The sequence below is a fragment of the Drosophila rhopaloa genome, unplaced genomic scaffold (genome assembly GCF_018152115.1).
Source record: "Drosophila rhopaloa isolate 14029-0021.01 unplaced genomic scaffold, ASM1815211v1 contig_172, whole genome shotgun sequence".
NCBI lineage: Eukaryota > Metazoa > Arthropoda > Insecta > Diptera > Drosophilidae > Drosophila > Drosophila rhopaloa.
The window spans coordinates 127528-153054 of NW_025335053.1; the positions used below are offsets into that span (position 1 = coordinate 127528).

Below are 25527 nucleotides of genomic sequence, written 5' to 3' on the forward strand. Positions count from 1 at the left end.
AGTGTTTCTTAGGTTAAAAATGTCCGAAAAAACACAATAAAAGTGCAGCAATGAATTACAAATTAGCAAATAATTATCGTAAATTAAAAAAACAACTGTTAAACTTAAATTGTATTGTTTTTTAATTTCTTTGTACAGCGGCAGACTTGTCTTGCCAAGGTAGTTGATGATATCTTTTAAAGGCTCTTTCCCGCAAATACGATTTTTTGAATTTTAACTGCTTGTCAACAAACCCAGCGTATTAACAGTACGACCGTAGCACGCTTAATTCTGATGAACTCCCAAAAATGCAGTCACACTGGAAAGATAAAAGTTTTTACGCTAGTTTTTCGATCTGAGTTCTAGGCTTTAATAAAAACAGGGTAAAAATTAGGTTTGGGATTTTTACGAATTGTGTATGATGAATCTTAAATGCGCATGCGTTTTGCGCATGGTTATTCATAAAATTTAATACGCATCTAAAAACATTAAGTGCAGTTTATGTATAATGTTTGACAGATAAACGCATTAAAAATGAAAATTTATTTGACATTACGTTTATTTCTTTGTGTTTGTAAGTATACAGAAAGGATTTATTTACAAAAATGTAATAATAACTTTCTTAGTAATTTTAAGGGAAGCTTGCCCTAAAAATGCAGAAGAAAAAGTGGCAATGTCCGACCACTACCTTTTAAGTGAAGAGTATATTGTAAAGATGAACAGGGCCCCAAGCAGAGGTCCTTATTTTGATACTTCAGCTACAAAAAATGTGACGTCTTTAGTTGGAAAAACAGGACATTTGAATTGTCGCATAAAAAATCTTGGAAATAAAACGGTACATTGCACTGAACTTAATAGATTTTGTGATTTCATGGGCCCAAAACTACGTTAATACATTGTGTATTATTCCAGGCGCAACTTTATCGTTTTAGAGTTTTCTAAAGTGTGCTAATTGTGTAAAAAGTTACTTGATATAAATAAAAACTCGTTTGTTGGCCTATATTAGGAATATATTTCGAAATTTTATAAGACATGTATATATGTATATATAAGACTAATATCTTAAAATGTTTTTAAGAATGTTTTGCCTACTTTTCTCAGCATTTATATTTAAATTAACAGTATTATTACTTTCAATTAAAGGCAATTAAAAAAAATTCACTCTATTAATACTTCAATAAGGCATTTGATGCAATAATACAATAATAATAGAACGTCATACCTAAACATATCACAAAATCTTTAACTTATTTTATTCGTACATAAAAATAGGTTTTAATAACAATATATTTTAAAATAGGTATCATGGATACGCCATAGAGACTTACACCTATTAACTGTTTCTGAAAGCACATATACTTCGGATCAGAGATTTACTTCAATTTACAACAAGCAAACTGGTGATTGGTCCTTACAGGTAGGCGATTTTATGAACAGCTTAAAGCCGGTGCCATATTTAAAAACTGATTGTGTTGGAAATATAACTAATGTGTGGCGTCCAGTTTAATCATTAACTTAATTAATTTCAAAAGATCAATAAAAATCAACACATAGAATTTTAGTTTAGGTCCCAATTAGATGAATTTGAGTTGGCAGCTTACGCCAATCAGGCAGGGCCGCCGAGAGCCACTCCGGGCCCCGGGACATGGGCCCTTTTACGATTCTTATTTGTTCCCCCCTCTCAACGGGCCTGCAAACAGCCTTTGGGCTGTCGTGTTTTGTGCCGCTATTTATAATATTGGTCAAAAGTGTGCAACGCAGTGAAGGAGACATCTCCGACCCTATAAAATATATATATTCTTGATGAGGATCACCTCCTGAGTTGATATAAGCATGTCCGTCTGTCCGTCTATCTGTCCGTCTGTCTGTTTCTACGCGAACTAGTCTCTCACTTTTAAAGATATCGAATTGAAACTTTTCACACACCCTTCTTTCCTTTGCACGCAGTATATATGTAAGTTGGAACGGCCGGGATTGGCCGACTTTATCCTATAGTTGCCATATAACTGATTGATCGGAAATGCCATAACTTTGGTGTTTGTAAAGTTAGGAAGTTGAGATTTTCATAAGGATCGGCCGACTATATCCTAGAGCCGCCATATAACTGATCGATCGGAAATGCCATAATGGTGTTTGTTAAGTAAGGAAGTTGGGATTTTCTATGGGTTTTAGTTTTGGCCGACATATCAAATTTCATAAGGATCGGCCGACTATATTCTATAGCTGCCATATAACTGAACGATTGGAAATGCCATAACTTTGGTGTTTTTATACCCGTTACTCGTAGAGTAAAAGGGTATATTGTATTCGTGCAAAAGTATGTAACAGCTAGAACGAAGCGTTTCCGACCCTATAAAGAATATATAATTCTTGTTCAGGATCACTAGCCGAGTCGAACTAGCCATGTCCGTCTGTCCGTCTGTCTGTCCGTCTGTCTGTCCGTATGAACGCTGAGATCTCGGAAACTATAAAAGCTAGAAGATTGGCATTTTGCATGCAGATTCTAGGAGTTCCTACGCAGCGCAAGTTTGTTTCAAAAAGGTGCCTCGCCCCCTTTAACTCCCACAATCGCTTAAATACGATTTTAAAAATTTAAATATTTCGGAAAAGTAAAAATGCAGTTTTATTGTGTTTATCAATACCTATCGAAATGTAGAAGAAATTTTTCAAATCGGACCATTCGTTAAAAAGTTATGCGTGATCAAAGTTTCTATCTCCATCTCCCTCGCACTCCCTTTACCTGAGTAACGGGTATCTGATAGTCGGGGCACCCGACTATAGCGTTCTCTCTTGTTAAAGTTAGGAAGTTGGGATTTTTATGAGTGTTAAGAATGCATCATATGAATAATTTTGGAGAATATAATTTACAGAATATTTTGCAAGGGTATTTCAACTTCGGCTCCGCCCGAAGTAGCTTTCTTTTCTTGTTATAACTAAAATTTCACAATTGTAGCTGTGTTCCGTGAAGTGTAACTTTTTTTCCGCGCCCTCCCGTGAGCAACTAAAACTGGTATGTTCTTCGTAAAAATATATAGATTAGGGCGTTAATAATTTCCTTTGCCCGTTTTTGCCCCTTTTCGAAAAAAATGACATGTTGCAGCCGAATATGAGGTTTCGCCGCTTAACATTGCTGAAGATTTGGGAGAGCAATGGACGCGACGCTTTTGCCTTAAAGAAGTGGATTTTAGAAAAATGTAATGTGAATGCAGTTAGCAAGTCACAAGTTAACGAAATCGAGGAAAAAGTTAACACATTTATTTCACACATCAAAAAATATTTGCCTAAATGCAACCGAATGTTGTCTAGGTTTAAGGTTCAGCACTCAGCATGGCTTTCGCAGACAATTATTATAACCATTGAGCAACAGCTTACGGATTCAGCTCCATCTAAAATGGGAAGGCCAAAACTAAGTTATGAACAGGCTGGAATACGTTTGAAACAAAAGTTAGCAAACGATCTTTCATCAGAAATAGATTCACTTATTACATGCGGCTTTTGTTTTAGCGAAGAGGACTAGATAGGACGATTTTAATGCATTAAAAGGTGTCAGAGAACAACAGAGAGCCAACTGGAACTTTGAAATCTCAGGTGATAATTCCACTTACCCCTGATGAAGCATTGTCATTTTTGTTGGAAAATGGACTTACTAACCAGCAGTATACCAACATTCATCATGTAAATAAAGTTCGCGGCTGCGACATTTTCCCCCCATATTCATCACTTCAACAAGTCAAAACAATTTGCAGACCATCTCAAACTTAAAATTCAAAAGTGGCACATTAAACAGGCTGACAAAATCGAATTTGTGTCTCAGAAAAAAGAAATTCGTGAAATGATGTGGACAAAAATGGGTCGACATATAAGCATTCCCAAACAAAATGGAAGTGGGAATAGTAATGATGGAAACACAGCTAGAAGAGCAGTTTTGGATTATGGAATGTTTTCAACAATTACAAGCTTTTTATACCCTTGCAGAGGGTATTATAATTTTGGTCAAAAGTGTGCAACGCAGTGAAGGAGACATCTCCGACCCTATAAAGTATATATATTCTTGATCAGGATCACCTCCTGAGTTGATATAGCCATGTCCGTCTGTCCGTCTGTCCGTCCGTCCGTCTGTCCGTCCGTCCGTCCGTCCGTCCGTCTGTCCGTCTGTCCGTCTGTCTGTCCGTCTGTCTGTTTCTACGCGAACTAGTCTCTCAGTTTTAAAGATATCGAATTGAAACTTTGCACACACCCTTCTTTCCTTTGCACGCAGTATATAAGTCGGAACGGCCGGGATCGGACGACTATATCCTATAGCTGTCATATAACTGAACGATCGTTAATGCCATAACTTTGGTGTTTGTAAAGTTAGGAAGTTGAGATTTTCTATAGGTTTTATATTTGGCCAATCAATCTGACCTATTAAATTTCATGAGAATCGGCCGACTATATCTTATAGCTGCCATATAACTGAACGATCGGAAATGCCATAACTTTGGTGTTTGTTAAGTTAGGAAGTTGGGATTTTCTATGGGTTTTATTTTTAGCCAATCAATCCAACCTATTAAATTTCATAAGGATCGGCCGACTATATTCTATAGCTGCCATATAACTGAACGATTGGAAATGCCATAACTTTGGTGTTTTTAAAGTTAGGAAGTTGGGATTTTTGATGAGTATTAAGAATGCATCATATGAATAATTTTGGAGAATATAATTTACAGAGTATTCTGCAAGGGTATATCAACTTCGGCTCCGCCCGAAGTTAGCTTTCCTTTCTTGTTCTACGTAATTTTAGTAACAATTTCATGCGAGCATTCTGTTGATGTTGATTCTGTTGAGGTTTTTTGTGAAAATACATTTCTGTTATACATTAACAGATATCCTTGGTATCCTATGTCACCGACGGTCCATAAAAAACTTGTTCATGCCTGGCAAATAATGAACTCCTCCTTAGTTTCGGTTCGATGTTTACGAGAAAATGCTTCAGAAGCAAGAAGTTATAAATCTTCTAAAACCTCTTTCTGTTCCGAACTGCAAAATAATTTCACAACTGGAAAATGTGGATTCGGACTCTGGCGACGATTCTGATGAAAATTTATATATTATATAATACTAGATGATGAAGAAAAAGAGACATATCTATAAATAAAATTTTACAACATAACCTTAAAAATCTTTGGTTTTTTTATTGGTTGTGGGAGAAGGGGTTGAAGGCGTAGCTTAATTAAAAAAATTCGAAATTCTACATTAACATTTTACATTCTTATGCCAAATTTTAAAATTAGACTTTATGCGTAAATTTCTGACTTTTTGCCCATTGTGCAATGCTAGACACCTTATCTATTTTCCAGAGGCAATGAAACACTATCTGAGATGGGACATATGCCAGGTATGAAGTGAGCGTCAAGATACAAATGTCTCGTTAGGGAACATTTGTTGTGAACGAGCCTTTATTTATTTTTTTGTTTGCTATGACATCTGTGAAACATATTTAGTATACATGAAGTCATTAAACAAACAACATCATATATTTTCATCGTGATAAAAATGGACTGGTCATAAGGGTGGGGGTCATCATTTTTTTTCAAACAAAATTTTGCAAATGATCATTTTTTTCTGTAAATGCCACTTTGTTAGAAATTTTGTAACGAATTCAACGAGGTATGCCATTGCAACATCGGGCCACTATTTCCAGGGTTTTGATTAAAAAACCGAAAAATCGATCTGATTTTATCCGGATTTTGGCCTTGTCATTAGGGTGAGTGTCATGATTTTTTTTCCATAAATTTTTCAAAATGATATTTTTTGTTCTGTAATTGCCAATTTTTTGTAAATTTTGTAACGAATTCAACGAGGTATGCCATTGCAACATCGGGCCACTATTTCCCAGGGTTTTGATTAAAAAGCCGAAAAATCGAGATAATTTTATCCGGATTTTGGCATTGTCATAAGGGAGGGGGTCATGATTTTTTTTCGAAAAAGTTTGTTAAATGTTATTTTTTTTGTAAATGCCACTTTGTTGGAAATTTTGTAAAGAATTCAACGAGGTATGCCATTCTAACATTCTACCACTATAATTTTTTCAAGTGATATTTATACCCTTGCAGAGGGTATTATAATTTTGGTCAAAAGTGTGCAACGCAGTGAAGGAGACATCTCCGACCCTATAAAGTATATATATTCTTGATCAGGATCACCTCCTGAGTTGATATAGCCATGTCCGTCTGTCCGTCTGTCTGTCCGTCTGTCTGTCCGTCTGTCTGTTTCTACACGAACTAGTCTCTCAGTTTTAAAGATATCGAATTGAAACTTTGCACACACCCTTCTTTCCTTTGCACGCAGTATATATGTCGGAACGGCCGGGATCGGCCGACTATATCCTATAGCTGCCATATAACTGATTGATCGGAAATGCCATAACTTTGGTGTTTGTAAAGTTAGGAAGTTTTAATTTTCTATGGGTTTTATATTTGACCAATTAATCCGACCTACCAAACTTCATAAGGATCGGCCGACCATATCCTATAGCTGCCATATAACTGAACTATTGGAAATGCCATAACTTTGGTGTTTTTAAAGTTAGAAAGTTGGGATTTTTTATGAGTATTAAGAATGCATCATATGAATAATTTTGGAGAATATAATTTACAGAGTATTCTGCAAGGGTATATCAACTTCGGCTCTGCCCGAAGTTAGCTTTCCTTTCTTGTTTTTTTCTGTAAATGACACTTTGTTCGAAATTTTGTGACGAATTCAACGTGGTATGATATTCGAACATTCACCACCATATCCAAGGGTTTATATCAAAGTACAGAAAATCGCGCTGATTTTCTTCGGATTTTGGCGTTGTCAGAAGGGTGGGGGTCATAAGTTTTTTTTCAAAAATTTTTTCAAATGATATATTTGTTCTGTAAATGCCACTATGTTGGATATTTTGTAAGGAATTCATCGAAGTATGCCCATTGGCCCACTATTTCCCAGGGTTTTGATTAAAAAACCAAAAGATCGACGTAATTTCAGCAGGATTTGGGCCTCGTCATAATGATGAGGGTCATGGTTTTTTTTCGAAAAAATTTTTCAAATGATATTTTATATTTATTATTGCCACTTCGTTGGAAATTTTGTGACGAAATCAACGTGGTATGATATTCGAACATTCACCACCATATCCAAGGGTTTATATCAAAGTACAGAAAATCGAGCTGATTTTCTTCGGATTTTGGCGTTGTCAGAAGGGTGGGGGTCACAAGTTTTTTTTCAAAAATTTTTTCAAATGATATATTTGTTCTGTAAATGCCACTATGTTGGATATTTTGTAACGAATTCATCGAAGTATGCCCATTGGCCCACTATTTCCCAGGGTTTTGATTAAAAAACCAAAAAATCGACGTAATTTCAGCAGGATTTGGGCCTCGTCATAATGATGAGGGTCATGGTTTTTTTTCGAAAAAATTTTTTAAATGATATTTTATATTTATTATTGCCACTTCGTTGGAAATTTTGTAACGAATTGAACGAGGTATGCCATTTGAAAATTCACCACTATATTCAAGGGTTTTGATTAAAATACCAAAAATCGAGGTAATTTTCTTCGCATTGTGGCGATGTCAGAAGGGTGGGGCTCATGATTTTTTTCCAACATTTTTTTCAAATGATATTTTTATTCTGTAAATGACACATTGTTGGAAATTTTGTAACGAATTCAACGAGGTATGCAGCATCGGCCCACTGTTTCCCAGGTTTTTGATTAAAAAACCGAAAAATCGAGCTCATTTTATCCCGATTTTGGCCTTGTCATTAGGGTGGGTGTTGATTTTTATACCCTTGCAGAGGGTCTGTTTCTACGCGAACTAGTCTTTCAGTTTTAAAGATATCGAATGCATACACCCTTCTTTCCTTTGCACGCAGTATATATGTCGGAACGGCCGGGCTCGGCCGACTATATCCTATAGCTGCCATATAACTGATTGAACGGAAATGCCATAACTTTGGTGTTTGTAAAGTTAGGAAGTCGAGATTTTCTATGGGTTTTATATTTGGCCAATTAATCCGACCTACCAAATTTCATAAGGATCGGTCGACTATATTCTATAGCTGCCATATAACTGAACGATTGGAAATGCCATAACTTTGGTGTTTTTAAAGTTAGGAAGTTGGGATTTTTATGAGTGTTAAGAATGCATCATATGAATAATTTTGGAGAATATAATTTACAGAATATTTTGCAAGGGTATTTCAACTTCGGCTCCGCCCGAAGTTAGCTTTTCTTTCTTGCTTAACAACAATGCTTAAGCTTAGTACTCAAATCGACGAAATCTGTCCGCTAGTCATGAGAGAGAGTGGGACGCAAACAGCTGGTTTTCACTTTTCGACAGGTTTTTTTTTACCTCGATACTCAGATCGACGAAAAAATACCAGACAATTTCATAGCCTTGTCAGTCTGCTAAAATGAACTTTGGGTGAACACTAGCGAAAAGAACAAAAATTTAATTTAAATTCAAATTTTAATTTCTCACTGAACATTTTAAAAAATAGAGTAAATCAAAAAACCTGCAAAAGTCGATTGCAGGAGTTTACATGTGAGGACAAAATAACATTAATACTATCTGGGGTGCCTCTTGTCAGAGCAAAGTGTTTCTTAGGTCAAAAATTTACGAAAAAACACAAAAAACACACGAAAAATAATAATATGAACTTTAAATTAGCAAATAATTATCCTTAGATTAAAAAAACAACTGTTAAATTTAAATTGAATTGTTTTTTTATTTCTTTGTACAGCGGCAGACTTGTCTTGGCAAGGTAGTTGATAATATCTTTTAAAGTCTCTTTGCCGTAAATACGATATTTGAATTTTAACTGCTTGTCAACAAACCCAGCTGATTGACAGTACCAAGTAGCACGCTTAATTCTGATGAACTCTCGAAATTTTGGTCACACTGGAAAGATTAAAGTTTTTACGCTATCGAACTCGTTTGACGATCTGAGTACTAGGCTTTAGCGGCAAAAATACAAATGTACCATTATTTTAGAGGTAGTGTTGTGTACTTTTTACAATAAGGTTAAACAATTTTGTAGGAAATGGTTGTCGAGGTTGGGAACAATATCTCTAGCAGAAGCGTTTTATTCTATTGACAAAGAAAGAGTTTTTCTTTGATTATGATTAAATATGTATGTTTCTTATTATGGAAAACTAAAATAAGGAGATTACTCAACATGAATCCGAACAAAAATTAAAATACGTCTGTTATCTGCATACCCTTACAACTCTCAAATAATCTCTGCCAGTCTCGCCAAATTTAATAACAACTCAAAACAGGCCGGCGACCTAATCGACTTAATTCTAAGGCGCATTCTCAAAATTTGTATACCACGGATCGCCCTTCTTATCATATACAAAATCGAAAAAGCTTTATTGTTATACCCTTGCAGAGGGTATTAAAATTTTGGTCAGAAGTTTGTAACGCAGTGAAAGTTTCAGTTCGCTAGCTTTTAAACTGAGCTCGCAAACGGTTTTGAAACAGACGGACAGACGGGCGGACAGACGGACACGGTTATATCGACTCTCCTATTGATCCTGATCAAGAATATATGTACTTTATAGGGTCGGAAACGTCTCCTTCACTGCTTTACAAACTTCTGACCAAAATTATAATACCCCCTGTAAGGGTATAAAAAACTAAAAAAAAAAAGTATTTTGCTTAAAATAATTTTTTTTCAACTTGATTTGCAACGTGTTTTTAAGGACTTTAAAAGTACTAGATGTTTTAATTAAATAAATACATTTATAAAATGATTTTATGTTTCAAACTCTTCTGTGCAAATTTGCAACGATGTTTTTTTTCATACTTAAAAAAAATATATTCCTTTCAGATATAGTAATTATTTACTATAGCAATATTACGCTTTTAGTTTTGTCAAAAATATATAAATTACTATATCTCAAAGGAATATTTTGATAAATAGAAAAACAGATTAAATAATAATTGGTTTTTAATTTCATTTATTTTAATTTTTCGATTTTCGTATGAAAGCTTTATGATATAGATGTCCGATTTTAATTTAACAATTAAATAAAAATTTTAATAATAACATCAAAACTGTGGCCACAACTTATAGCTTGTGGGGGGCCAAAGGGGGGGTCACCATTTTGAAATAAACTTGCGCTGCGTAGGAACTCCTAAAATCTACATGCAAAATGCCAATCTTCTAGCTTTTATAGTTTCTGAGATCTCAGCGTTCATACGGACAGACAGACAGACGGACAGACAGACGGACAGACAGACGGACAGACAGACGGACAGACAGACGGACAGACAGACGGACAGACAGACGGACATGGCTAGATCGACTCGGCTAGTGATCCTAAACAAGAATATATATACTTTATAGGGTCGGAAACGCTTCCTTCTACCTGTTACATACTTTTGCACGAATGCAATATACCCTTTTACTCTACGAGTAACGGGTATAACAACAAAGTTATACTTTTTAAACTTTTTTTCCGATTGTTCGGATTCGGCTCGTTCCGACTTATATGCTATCTGCAATAGAAATACAATTTTGGGAAAAGTTTTAAGAAGATAGCTTTCATGTCCTTGGGGTAGTCCTTGGTTTACGGTCCATGATTTGTTTCTAAAAGGCCACCCAATTCATCTCGAACATAGCATAGTGTAGTTCTAATCCAAAACCTAGTCGATTTTCTTAAATGCAATTTTCTCCTTCTATGCCGCGATTAACATACATATAGCTTTCGTGATCTATGATACTGCCAGTTGTCGAAGTACTCGTGTTGCCAGAAAAGGTACACAATTGGCTCCGAAAAAAACATTTTTTAATTTTAAATCGCGAATTTTATTGTTTCCGAATAAAATTTCATAAATGGCGTGGGCTTTGGATCGGCTTAAATTAGCCGATTGTCCGGACTAAAAACTTATTTAATATCTGAATCAGATAAAGAACATCATTCAAGCTTCTTCCATCTGCTAAAGGACTCTAGCCCTTTGAGTACACGTAAAGATTGGTGTCGCTTTAGCGTGATGAGATAAGCACTAGCTTGGAGAACCTTGAGCCGGAAGGACCTCTATCATATGAGGCAGATCCCTATATTCCTGAATAACGGAGACGTTTTGCTTTCTTAATGGAAACGGTTCTCATTCCTCAGAAACTGAGCTAAAGCGACGAATCAGGGATAACCCATCTCCAGGATGCCAAGGTCTCTGTGAATGTTTTCGTTGCGAATACTATGGTGCCCCAGTTATAGTTATCAGGATTTTTGATTGTGATCCCCACAGCTGGGAGCCTTATGTCCAGATGGGCTTAAGAGTTGAGTTGTAGAGCACGATCTTGTAGTCCAGGCATAGAGGTGATCGAGCGCTAATAATCCAGTGGAGCCCGCTTTCTTTTAGTTTCTTTTATTCGATGTGTCTTCGCAGATTAATCGCCTGTCGAGAATGTTACTTCGTTGGCTTGGGAGATCTGCATACTGTTCAAAGAAAGCGGATGGCATGTTTGTCTATTAAGAGTAAACGTTACGTGTTTACACATTAGCTCGTTTAGTTTGATACGTCATTCAGATAGCAACCTCCCCACTACAGCAAGATGATCGCAGTATCATGTTTTTGTCCGATGTTGCTGCTTTGCATCTCACTGAAAAGGGCTAAAGAAGCTTGTGGGTATAGATCGGCAAATGCATTTCGATTTTATGCATGAAACCATGAGGCCAGACTCGGTCGAAGGCTTGTGATACATCGAGGAATATAGTGCTACAATATTATCGATGCTCGAAAGCTGAGCGTATTTCTTATTTATTCTGTTTACTTGATTGATGGTTCCATGGTTTCTTTGGAACCAAAATAGGTGTGATGATGACATCTTTTAGAAATGGTCTAATGCGCGTTAGAAGTAATTTTTTGAACAATTTAAACAAAGCAGACAGTAGGCTTATAGGTCTGTACGATGACGGAATTGTATGGTCTTTTCCGGGCTTCAGTATCATTATGATGATAGATTTTTTTCCACTTCTTTGAAAAGAAGCCCAGACTAATGATCTCATTGAAGAGTCTAGAAATGACCTTTTCGATTAGTATTTTTGTGGTTAGTAAGTCACCGCCGGGAGCCTTGTTTGGTTTCAGTTCCCTAATGAAAGATGTAGTTTCGGGCTGCATTGGCGGCAGGACAAATGAATTTGTGGCAGGATTTGGCTGGAAAACACTTTGTAGATGTGAAGTAAATGTTTAAGCTCTGTCAACGTCGCTTCGGGCCCAGTATCCTGAAGAGTTTCTTATCGGGGTAGTCGTGTCGATCGGAGCTCTTAAATTTGGGTAAGCCCTCTAGAGGGGATTTTTTGTAATGTATGGCGAAAGTTTATCGATGTACCGCAGCTGTGCATTTTTGCCTACTGCTGGAGAGCAAAGCTGAGAGAGCGGTTGGTTTTCTTACGGCGATGCTTCGAAGATGGCGATCTGGTCTGCCAAGCACGTCAGCACTAGGGGTTGTTCGATTATTTCAAGGCTTTGAAAAAGTGTTATTAGCACAGAAAGCGTTTTGGCACTTTAAGATTGCGAGATATGTTTTTTTGTTACCGCAAAATCAATAAGATTTTAAAATTAACTATATGGAAGATTATTCTGCTGATTACAATTATAGGAAACATGTCGATTTAAACAGTTTTATGCAACTGTTATTGAATATAATCTTTTAACAACGCGTACTGAAGTCATTGTGCGTAGACATGTAACACGTAACTATCCGCTATCACTAATTGATGACATCCTCGACAAATTGGTTAATAACAGCGTGTTTAGAAAAGTTTTTCTCAATAATGTATCTTTTATCCAAAAATCAATTAAATGTACTTAATTTTTTACTCTCTGAGGGAAATATGAGTTTTTCAGAATATTTATGATATTAAAGAAAAACATTTTGTGACATGATTAGGGAAAATATAATAGTGGCTTAAATCACCATTTATAGACTTAGAATATATAGACTTTTATGATTACAGCGAAGTTTCATAGTTTTGAGCTTGAGACAGTGCCAATTGGTGCGCTGATTTCCTCTCTATTCCTAGGCAAAACATTTTAAGATTGTTATATGTATCTTGACCAAGTATTTTTAAAATAAAATGAAAAATTTAAGGACCTTACTAGAACCAACTGAACATGATATGATAAGTAGGCATTGTATATAAAAAGTCAGACAATGCACTATGGACAAAAAGTCAGAAATTTGTGTATAAAGTTAAAGTTGTTTTATTTTAATATACAAAATTGAATGTATTTTCCAATTAGGCATACTCTGGATAACAAAATTTTTAAAAGCCGAGATTTGAATTTCCCGCGCAAACAAAGTCAGCTGATTGATTGCTAGCTTGATTTATCAAAATGCAACCGTGAAAATTTATAAACATTGCATCTATGTTGTGGCTTTTTAGTAAAAGTAAAAACAATTTGTAAATATGGAAAATAATCGTACAGGTATTAAACTTTGCGTGGTAGTTTCTAGATGTTCTATGTGTTTTGTTGTGTCTGTTCAATTGTTGTTCGTGTATTTTTATACCCTTGCAGAGGGTATTATAATTTTGGTCAAAAGTGTGCAACGCAGTGAAGGAGACATCTTCCTTCTTGATCAGGATCACCTCCTGAGTTGATATAGCCATGTCCGTCTGTCCGTCTGTCCGTCTGTCTGTTTCTACGCAAACTAGTCTCTCAGTTTTAAAGCTATTGAGTTCAAACTTTGCATACACCCTTCTTTCCTTTGCACGCAGTATATATGTCGGAACGGCCGGGATCGGCCGACTATATCCTATAGCTGCCATATAACTGATTGATCGGAAATGCCATAACTTTGGTGTTTGTAAAGTTAGGAAGTTGGAATTTTCTATGGGTTTTATATTTGGCCAATCAATCCGACCTACCAAATTCCATAAGGATCGGCCGACTATATCTTATAGCTGCCATATAACTGATTGATCGGAAGTGCCATAACTTTGGTGTTTGTAAAGTTAGGAAGTTGGAATTTTCTATGGGTTTTATATTTGGCCAATCAATCCGACCTACCAATTTCATAAGGATCGGCCGACTATATCTTATAGCTGCCATATAACTGATTGATCGGAAGTGCCATAACTTTGGTGTTTGTAAAGTTAGGAAGTTGGGATTTTTTATGAGTATTAAGAACGCATCATATGAATAATTTTGGAGAATATAATTTTCAGAGTATTCTGCAAGGGTATATCAACTTCGGCTCCGCCCGAAGTTAGCTTTCCTTTCTTGTTATAACTAAAATTTAACAATTATAGCTGTGTTCCGTGAAGTGTAACTTTTTTTCCGCGCCCTCCCGTGAGCAACTAAAACTGGTATGTTCTTCGTAAAAATATATAGATTAGGGTGTTAATAATTTCCTTTGCCCGTTTTTGCCCCTTTTCGAAAAAAATGACATGTTGCGGCCGAATATGAGTTTCGCCGCTTAACATTGCTGGAGATTTTGGGAGAGCAATGGACGCGACGCTTTTGCCTTAAAGAAGTGGATTTTAAAAAAATGTAATGTGAATGCAGTCAGCAAGTCACAAGTTAACGAAATCGAGGAAAAAGTTAACACATTTATTTCCCACATCAAAAAATATTTGCCTAAATGCAACCGAATGTTGTCTAGATTTAAGGTTCAGCAGTCAGCATGGCTTTCGCAGACAATTATTATAACCATTGAGCAACAGCTTACGGATCCAGCTCCATCTTAAATGGGAAGGCCAAAACTAAGTTATGAACAGGCTGGAATACGTTTGAAACGAAAGTTAGCAAACGATCTTTCATCAGAAATAGATTCACTTATTACATGCGGCTTTTGTTTTAGCGAAGAGGGCTAGATAGGATGATTTGCTTAATGCATTAAAATGTGTCAGAGTACAACAGAGAGGCAGGAAAACAGGAAAAAAGAAATTCGTGAAATGATGTGGACAAAAATGGGTCGACATATAAGCATTCCCAAACAAAATGGAAGTGGGAATAGTAATGATGGAAACACAGCTAGACGAGCAGTTTTGGATTATGGAATGTTTTCAACAATTACAAGCTTTTTCTACGTAATTTTAGTAACAATTTCATGCGAGCATTCTGTTGATGTTTAATGTTTTTTGTGAAAATACATTTCTGTTATACATTAGCAGATAACAGATTACCGGTCCATAAAAAACTTGTTCATGCCTGGCAAATAATGAACTCCTCCTTAGTTTCGGTTCGATGTTTAGGAGAAAATTCTTCAGAAGCAAGAAGTTATAAATCTTCTAAAACCTCTTTCTGTTCCGAACTGCAAAATAATTTCACAACTGGAAAATGTGGATTCGGACTCTGGCGACGATTCTGATGAAAATTTATATATTATATAATACTAGATGATTAAGAAAAAGAGACATATCTATAAATAAAATTTTACAACATAACCTTAAAAATCTTTGTTTTTTTTATTGGTTGTGGGAAAAGGGGTTGAAGGCGTAGCTTAATTAAAAAAATTCGAAATTCTACATTAACATTTTACATTCTTACGCCAAATTTTAAAATTAGACTTTATGCGTAAATTTCTGACTTTTTGCCCATTGTGCAATGCTAGACACCTTATCTATTTTCCAGAGGCAATGAAACACTATCTGAGATGGGACATATGCCAGGTATGAAGTGAGCGTCAAGATACAAATGTCTCGTTAGGGAACATTTGTTGTGAACGAGCCTTTATTTATTTTTTTGTTTGCTATGACATCTGTGAAACATATTTAGTATACATGAAGTCATTAAACAGACAACATCATATATTTTCATCGTGATAAAAATGTCGAATTTTGTACCAGAAAGTGATGATTTGGGGAAAGCATTAATGGTTTTCATTTAAAGAAAGGTGCTGCAGAGTCGCATCGAATGCTTGCCGAGGCATATGGTGATCATGCTCTTTCATTAGCAACTTGCAAAAGATGGTTTTAACGGTTCAGAAATAATTTTGATGTAAGAAATGAAGAACGTGGAAGACCACCAAAAAAGTTTGAGGACGCCGATATTGGAATCAAAATCAAATGGCAGAAATCTTAAATGTTGCACAACAAACAACCATTAAAAAGCTATGGGAAAGATCCAAAAGTGTGGAAAATGGGTGCCACATGAATTGAATAAAAAAAACAGATAAAAAACCGAAAAAACACTTGTGAAATTTTGCTTCAAAGACACACAAGAAAGACGGATTTGCATCGGATTGTTACTGGCGATGAAAAATTAATTTATTTTAAGAATCCTAAATCCTAATCCGGGACAACCATCTACATCGACTGCAAAACCAGATCGATTCGCCAAGAAGACAATGCTGTGTGTTTTGTGGGACCAGAAAAGTCTGGTGTACTACGAGCTCCTAAAACCTGGTGAAACCGTTAATACTGATCGCTACCGACAACAAATGATCAATTTGAACCATGCATTGATCGGGAAACGACCAGATTGGGCCAGAAGACACTGCAAGGTAATTTTGCTTCATGACAGTGCACCTGCACACAAAGCAAAACTGGTTCAGGATACAATCAAAACACTGGGCTGGGAGCAGCTACCCCACCCGCCATATTCACTAGACTTGGCTCCCTCCGACTACCATTTGTTTTCATCGATGGGACACGCATTTTCTGAGCAGCTCTTTGATTCCTACGAGGAGGCCGAAAATTGGGTGTCTGGGAGACGAACAATTTTATTTGCGTGGTATCCACAAATTGCCAGATAGGTGGTCAAAATGTGTAGAAAACATTGGCCAATACTTTTAATAAAATTTTTTTACTTTCCCAAAAAAAAACCGTTAAACCGTCGTCGCATGCAGACGTGTATTTATTGTGCTCCGGGAAAGTATTCGATAAAAAGAGCAGTGATCGTTTTAATAAATCTACTATAACTCGAAAATACGCTTTCTGCGATGAAATCGCGAATGTTTATATTGATTGGTAATTTAATTAAAATAAAAATTAACACTGAAAACTCTAAATAACTTTACCACGAATACAATGAGTGAACGACGTTCGCACACAACGTCAACGTGAGCAAGACGAGAGACTGCTCTCAGTACAAGAAATATCGCGTACTTCTCTTTTAAAGCAACCGAAAATAATGCAAACTCTGATCAAGCGCGGCACATTAACCCCAACTTGGGCGAATTCTTAAACGTAGCGACCGAGAGAGCGCGTTCTTGCTCCCCCTTGCTACCATCGACGTCTCTGCTGCCAAAGAGCGCTGAATGTGCTCCAATGCAGGTATGCAATAACCTAAGCTCATCAGCAGTAACTAGCACCGCAATTTCTTTAACAACGTTAACTGTAACTACAACAACAACTGCAACTGTATCGACTGCGCGTTTAATGGCATCATCAGCTAGCAGCGCAAATATTAATACGTCTGCCGCTGCGCTGCCCGAAAAACTGAAAAAAACAATGAATGTGCTAAGCCGGCTGTGCAGACTGGTATGGATTGCTACATCCAAATTAAAAGGAAGCTGAGCCCTCTAAATTCTAAACGCAAAATAACCCGTAACAATGCTAGCCTAGCTGGAATAGAAACGACCATGAACTCAAACCGATTTAAAATCTTGGAAGACGCCCATGACGTTGAGGCGGCCGAATCCACTGAAGTCGAGAAAAGGAAGCCAAAACCTCCGCCCATTTATATTCGAGAAAAAGTTCCAATGTTCTTGTCAACAAAATTTGTCGAGCTTATTGGAAAGGATAACTTCCACATAATACCTTTAGTAAAGGGCAACATCCAGGAAACAAAGGTTCAAATGAAGTCTGAAGATAATTACAGAGTATTATCGAAATATCTTTCCGAGAATAAAAAGAACTTTTACACGTATCAGGTAAAAAGTAGCAAGGGCCTGCAAGTCGTACTTAAGGGCATAGAGTCCGACGTAACGCCTGCAGAGATAACAAAGGCGCTTCAAGAGAAGGGATTTAACGCTAAGACAGTCTTCAACATCCTTAACAGGGATAGAAAGCCGCAGCCACTCTTTAAGGTTGAGCTTGAACCAGAAAATAAGCCCCTAAAGAAATACGAAGTGCACCCTATTTACAATCTTCAGTTCCTGCTGCAACGCAGAATTACAGTTGAGGAACCGCACAAACGCAATGGCCCGGTACAATGTGCGAACTGCCAAGAATATGGCCATACAAGGTCATACTGTAAACTGGGCCCGGTGTGTGTAGTTTGTGGAGAGCTTCATTACTCCGCACACTGCCCAGCGAGCAAAGATGACTGCAACTCGAAAAAGTGCGGAAACTGCGGTGGCAATCACACTGCTAACTACAGAGGCTGCCCTTTTTATAAGAAGCTGAAAAGTCGCATCCACCAGAGAGGAACTGCCGCCCGCACCCAAAATAAACAGATGACAGCTTCCAGATCAAACCCTGAAGTCTTCTTCTCGACTGCCAGATCTTCACTAGGACCCATAAACTCTGATAAAAATGTGACTTACGCAAGCGCTTTAAAATCAGGACTCGCTAACCCTGTCTCAAAAAGTTAATTTCTGCAATCAGCATACCAAGAACCGAACACGGCTCAGCAGCAACAATTCTCAGAGCAGTCAAAAAGCAACATTGAAGATATGATATACAGCCTGCAACAAAGCCTCACGGAGTTTATGTCGTTTATGCGCACAACTATGCAAGATTTAATGCGAAACCAAAATCTATTGATTCAAAAGCTGGTTTCACAACAATCCAAATAATGGCTTCCCTAAGGAAATCTACGTGGAACGCTAACGGCATCTCACAGCATAAACTTGAGTTAGCTCCTACTCGACAATCATATCGACGTAATGCTGCTTTCATTAACACACCTTACAAACAAATACAATTTTCAACTAAGAGGTTACTCATTCTACGGAACAAATCATGCAGATGGTAAAGCACATGGTGGGACTGGAATTCTTATCAGAAGCCGTATTAAGCACCACTATCATAACAAATTTGCTAAAAATTACATACAGGCCACATCTATAAATATACAAATAAATACTGGCAACTAACTTACACTAGCCGCCTTATAATGCCCCCCTCGCTTCACTATAGCTGAATATGAGTTTATGCAGTTTTGTCAACTCACTAGGAGACCACTTCATAGCAGCAGGGGTCTACAATGCCAAGCACACACACTGGGGATCACGTCTCGTGACTCCAAAAGGAAAACAGCTCTATAATGCAGTTATAAAAGCCAAGAACAAGCTGGACTTTGTTTCTCCTGGCAGACCAACATACTGGCTGGCAGACCCAAGGAAACTACACGATTTAATAGACTTTGCAAGTACCAAAAACATTCCTAAAAATCTGATAAGCGCCGAATGCCTCTCGGATCTTTCATCGGATCACTCGCCTGTCCTGTTTATTCTACTCCGACATCCAGGAGCATTGGAGCAATCGTTTAAATTGACATCTCAGAAAACCAATTGGGTTAAGTACAAGAAATACATTAGCTCACACATTGAGCTAAGTCATCATCTCAACGATACAGCCAACGTAGACAGATTTGTTAATACACTGGAGTCTGTACTCGTCTCTGCAGCTCGAGTTTCAACACCCCAAACTACAAGTACACAAAGCAACCAAAAGAAGATAAATCTACAAATGGAACAGCTCGTCCTCGAAAAGCGACGCTTACGTCGAGAGTGGCAACTCCACAGATCACCATCTGCTAGGCAAAGCTTAAAATATGCCTCACGTCAACTCACAAAAGCTTTACAGCAAGAAGAAGCACAGGTCCACCGACGCTACATAGAGCAATTGTCAACATCTAGTACAAAACACTCACTATGGAGAGCTCACCCTACTCTAAGCTCACCGAAAGTAACCGTGATGCCTATTAGAAACCCTACAGGCGGCTGGGCGCGCAGCGATGCAGACAGAGCCAGCACGTTTGCCAACCACCTTACAAAATGTCTTCCAACCAAATCCTGCCACTAGTGCGTTCACTTTGCCGACTTTACCATATGAGCCTCAGCTTCAACATGAGCCAATTGAGATTCGCCCAAACAAAATCGTTAACATCATCAAAAGTCAGCTGAATCCGAAAAAATCCCCGGGCTGTGTCCTCATAACTCCCAAAATGATCATTGAGCTCCCATATTGCGCCGTTGGTAGTGCACACCCAGCTTTTTAATGCCATCGCAAAACTTGGCCACTTCCAGTGAGATAGAAAAAGTCGATTATAATAATGATAGCAAAGCCGGGAAAAGACCACACAATTCCCACGTCGTATAGACCTATAAGCCTGCTTTCGTGCTTATCTAAACTGACTCTATTGACTCGGATAAAGATCAATTCCGAGCTGTAAACAATTACCTAGACGAGGCTAGGAAACCCTACTACACGTACCAGGTCAAGAGTAGCAAGGGCTTGCAAGTAGTGCTAAAGGGCATAGAGCCCGACGTATCCACCAATGAGATAATGGAGGCACTGAAAGAAAAAGTATTTTTCCCCAAAAATATTATTAATATTATCAAAAAAAATAAAAAGATGCAACCACTCTTTCAGGTCGAACTAGAGCCAGAAAGCAGAGCCTTGAAGAAAAATGAAGTGCACCCGATCTACAAACTGTAATTCCTGTTGCATAGAAGGATTACTGTTGAAGAACCGCATAAGCGAAACGGTCCGCTGCAAAGTACAAACTGTCAAGAGTATGGACACACCAGAAACAACTGCGGGCTTTGTTCAGTCTGCGTAGCTTGTGGTGGCTTCCACAAATCCGAACCTTGCCCTGCAAGCAAAGAAGACCCAAAGACGAAGAAATGCGCTAACTGTGGAGATAACCATACCGCAAACTACAGAGGCTGCCCGGTCTATAAAGGGCTTAAGAGTCAGTTTCAACAAGCAAAACAAGCACGGTCCCAGAGTGTACGAAATGCGTACGTGCAATCCCAAACCACACCTAATGTTTTCTTTGCGAAAGCAGCCAGATCTTCATTTGGGCCCCCCAACACAAATGGGGGAGTTTCATACGCCAGTGCCCTAAAATCAGGACTTGCCAATCAGACGGGGTTCCCACAAGCTCAATGCTCTGAGCAAAATATAATAACACCTCAGCAAGCAATAGGACAAATACCAAACAGCATGGAAACCATGATGCTGACTTTACAACAGGGTATGATGGAATTTATGTCCTTCATGAAAACAATGACAAACCTTATGCAAAATCAAAACAATTTAATAAATTTGCTCACATCCGAACAATATAAATAATCGATGTCTTGTCTTCGAATATCCATGTGGAATGCCAATGGCGTTTCACGGCACAAACTTGAAATAACTCAATTCCTCAATGAAAACCAAATAGATGTAATGCTGCTGGCAGAAACGCATCTCACAAGTAAATACAACTTCCAAATAAGAGGTTATACTTCATACTGCACAGATCACCCGGACGGTAAGGCTCACATAGGAACTGGAATCCTAATCAGGGAACGCATTAAGCACCACTTTCACCAGAGGTTTGCAACAAATTATTTGCAGGCTACATCTATAAAACTACAAGCAGGCAACGGCAGTATCACTATAGCCGCTGTATATTGCCCTCCGCGTTTTACAATAACTGAAGAGCAATTCTTGGACTTCTACAATTCACTCGGAGATCGCTTTATGGCAGGGGGAGACTACAACGCCAAGCACACGCACTGGGGATCAAGACTCGTGACGCCCAAAGGAAGACAACTGTATAAAGCAATCATAAATTTGAGCAACAAACTCGACTATGTCTCCCCTGGCAGCCCCAATTATTGGCCAGCTGACCCCAGAAAACGCCTGGACTTAATTGATTTCGCTGTGACCAAGAACATCCCAAGAAATTTAGTAAGCGCCAAATCGCTATGGGACTTATCATCGGACTCGCCTGTTTTAATAACTCTCCTTCAAAGCCCGAAAGTAATCGAGCACCCCTTCAGGCTGACCTCGACTAGAACTCACTGGCTAAAGTACAAAAAGTACGTTAGTTCCCACATTGAACTAACACCACAGTTAAACATAGAGAACGACATCGAATTCTGTGCTGATGCCCTGGAGTCAGTACTCGTGGCAGCAGCCAAAATCTCAGCACCAGAAGAGACAATTGTGTGTAGCAACCAATACAATACTAATCTGAAAATCAAAACAACTGGTTTGGGAAAAACGACGTCTACGACGCGCTTGGCAATCCTGCAGATCGCCCCATTCGAAGCAACTCTATAATGATGCCACCCGCAGACTCACCAAAACCCTCAAGCAAGAAGAGGAGCTTGCGCAGCGCCGGTACATCGAGAAACTGTCGCCGACTAGTACAAAGCATCCTTTGTGGAGAGCTCACCCCAAATTTAAGCTCTCCGATAGAATCAGTCACTCCGATTAGAAACTCCTCGGGTACTTGGGCCCGCAGTGACGAACACAGAGCCGAAACATTTGCTTTACACCTACGAAATGTATTTCAGCCGAACGCCGCCACAAACTCTCTTCAACTACCGCCGTTTAGCTCTGAAATTGCAATTAACCCGATTTTGTTTCAAACACCTGAAATTGCTACCGTCATTAGGAAGCAAATAAAACCGAAAAAAGGCTCCTAGGGGGTGACCTAATAACCCCAAAAATGATAATTGAACTTCCAAACTGCGCAGTGGATGTTATATGCAAGCTATTTAACGGGATCACAAAACTTGGCTACCACCCCAAAAAAAAAAGTCCGTGGTTATAATGATACCGAAGCCTGGCAAAGACCACACAATTCAGGCCAATAAGCTTACTATCGTGCCTGTCCAAATTAGTGGAAAAATGCCTGCTCACGCGCATTACACCATATTTAAGAGAACAAAACTTAATCCCGGCACATCAATTCGGGTTTCGTGAAAGCCACGGAACCATCGAGCAAGTCAACCGGATAACTTCAGAAATTCGTATAGCCTTCGAACATCGGGAATATTGTAGTGCGCTATTCCTCGACGTCTCTCAGGCATCTCGGTCGAATGGCTTAACAGCCTTATGCATAAAATCATAACATTACTGCCAGAAAACACTCATAAGTTACTTAAGTCTTACCTCTACCACAGAGTCTTTGAGGTTAGATGCAATACAACGACATCCAACGAGCATAACATTGAAGCCGGAGTCCCACAAGGTGGCGCACTGGGCCCTACCCTGTTTGTCCTATACACAGCAGACATCCCTACGAACGAGAGGCTGACTACGTCCACATTTTCTAAAGACACCGCAATCCTGAGCCGCTCGAGATGCCCAACTAGAGCAACAGCTCAACTGGCTGATCATTTGATGGTAGTTGAGAAGTGGCTATCAGACTGGCGAATCGAAATTAATGAACAAAAGTGTAAACATATAACGTTTACCCTTAACAGACGGTTTGGCGAACAGTACTTACAGTAGCACTGAAGGTTCTGCAATCAGATGCAGGATCTTCATCCTTGTAGTACAGTGAATGGCTTAGCAGACATGACCTATTTGCGTTGGACTGAACATGAACCACTGGCTAAGCAGTTTTCCAAGGCGGCTTATTGAGGTTGGCCCCTTGTAGGTAACCTAAATCTTCGGTTCGGCATGCGTTATACAACTTGGGTGCCCGACTAGCAAGCACTTCGAGTGCTAGGTTCTGGGATGGTTTCTATATAGAAAGCTATAGTTTTCCAAACTGGGGCATTACTCTGGCGCTAATCTATAACCTATAACTTATAAGATGCACATAAGAGTGCCGAGGTTATATGAATTTCAGTATGTAACAAAATAAGTACGGAGAGATCCGATTCATGGTGGGTTGCAGTGCAGAATTGAGGTTTTAAAGGGCCGTTCTCTGCATCATCGTAGTGCACGTATAGCGTCATTCGGCGATGGGTGGAACTATCCACTTGGTTTAGTGAGATGAGAAAAGTCTTTTGGTGAAACAGTCTTAGGAAAGGTTAAGCCTTCCAGTGAAGTGTCTGGGGGACAAGTTGGGCGGAGAATTCGAATAGTCTAAACGTTAAGAGCGGGAAAAACGCCACATTCGTCACATTTCCGAAGGAAGAGGGAAATGTGAGGAGTCTTAAAAACTCCGCACAAATCCCGATACAGGAGAGCAGCTAGGCATCAGCGAGGGAGGGCATCCCAGTCAAACGGCAAATATACGGACCTTGGACCTCACACGGCAAGAGCAACAAAGTTGAACAGCTAACTGGCGTACTTCGCACAAAGAGGACGTACCGTGAATTAACGGTAAGGCAGTGGACATTGGATCCGATCTCGAGGATCTAAATAACGGGACCTCCAGGAGAACCTAGAACATTTGGTGGAACGAGCTCATAACCCCTCTGAGATAGACGAACGTTTACGTAGCGAGCGAGAAACAAAATAATCGTTACAGCATATTGTTTCAATACACTTTCTCGCGGGTTCCTTGCCAAACATAGTTTCCATGGCTGTGGCCCATGATGGTAGGTGTTGATATAATTTCCCCTGGCTGCTTTGCCGTCCTGATGGGCTCCCGATTAAGTTAAGAAGCCATAGTTATGACCACGAAATGGTATCTTTTCAGGTACATACTTATTTTTTGTATTCCCTAGAGGATCGCTAATCACTATTTTTTGGTCGAGTATTTCTGTTCTGTCTTCGTCAGTTTTCGGCCACCTAGGCCAGTACCGCTCTTAATTCACAGTCATTGCCGTCAGCCGGTTTTTGTTGAGGTCTCTGGTGGTTGAAGAGGTCCTCACTGATGTATATGGTGCCTTGCTTCTGTTGTATCTAAGGATTCAGTTCCTCATAGTGCGTCGCAGTTCTTGCCCACTTAGGACAGTACCTCTCTTAATTCACTGTCATTGCCGTCAGCCGGTTTTTGTTGAGGTCTCTGGTGGTTAAAGAGGTCCCGCCTGATATATGTGGTGCCTTGCTTCTGTTGTATCTAAGGATTCAGTTCCTCATAGTGCGTCGAACTCCTGTGCTAACTGAAATTCTCCCCATTTTCGCAGGCCCTAAGAATAACGCGAGCAATAACGTGACTTAGTGTATACAATTGATAATATCATTAATGTATTAATCCCCTGCTGGATTACTGCTTTGGGAGGGGCGTTTTTTGCTGCTTCGTAGCGCTCTTAAAGGGTCGATTGGCCATTGGTGGAACTTCCCTTGGTTTGGCGTTGGGATGTGCCGTTATCGTCGACTAGGTCGTCCCTGATCGGTACGGAGTGTTCTGGTCTACCCGTTACTCGTAGGTAACAGGTAGAAGCAAGTCGTCAATAGACGAGCCGATTAAATCTGTCTGATCGTCTATGTTTTTTTAGGCAGTGCACGTTTATTCAAAATGTTACCGACCCCGCTCTAAAGCCGTTACATTAAACAACTGTCGAGAGACTTGGAAGAGGCTAGTTATTGGGCTGTATGGGTCAAAACCCTTGCTAGATCTTAGCTTGTGGCACTACAGTTCCCGAGATAGCGCCACCAACATATGCATATCGCATCCTTCAGCTGGGGGCATGTTTATTTTGAAATTGGTAAACTTATTATGGCGTTCATTTTATTTTTTTTTTTTAATTATTTAAACCAATTAGAGTTATTTATAA

General features: G+C 38.7%; 1 protein-coding gene across 2 annotated transcripts in view; it reads left to right on the top strand.

Moving 5' to 3' along the window:
• The first annotated feature begins 426 nt into the window (after positions 1 to 426).
• LOC108042233 (protein CEPU-1) overlaps positions 427 to 25527 on the top strand; it is a 288251-nt gene continuing 263150 nt past the window's right edge. Inside the window, exons 1-3 of one of the 2 annotated variants that reach the window (XM_044458803.1) lie at positions 427 to 553; positions 606 to 814; positions 1280 to 1396. In XM_044458803.1, the coding sequence (XP_044314738.1) occupies positions 514 to 553; positions 606 to 814; positions 1280 to 1396 (366 nt within the window). In that variant the 5' untranslated portion in view covers positions 427 to 513. The remainder of the gene's footprint in view (positions 554 to 605; positions 815 to 1279; positions 1397 to 25527) is intronic. The other variant, XM_044458804.1, reaches the window with a different exon arrangement.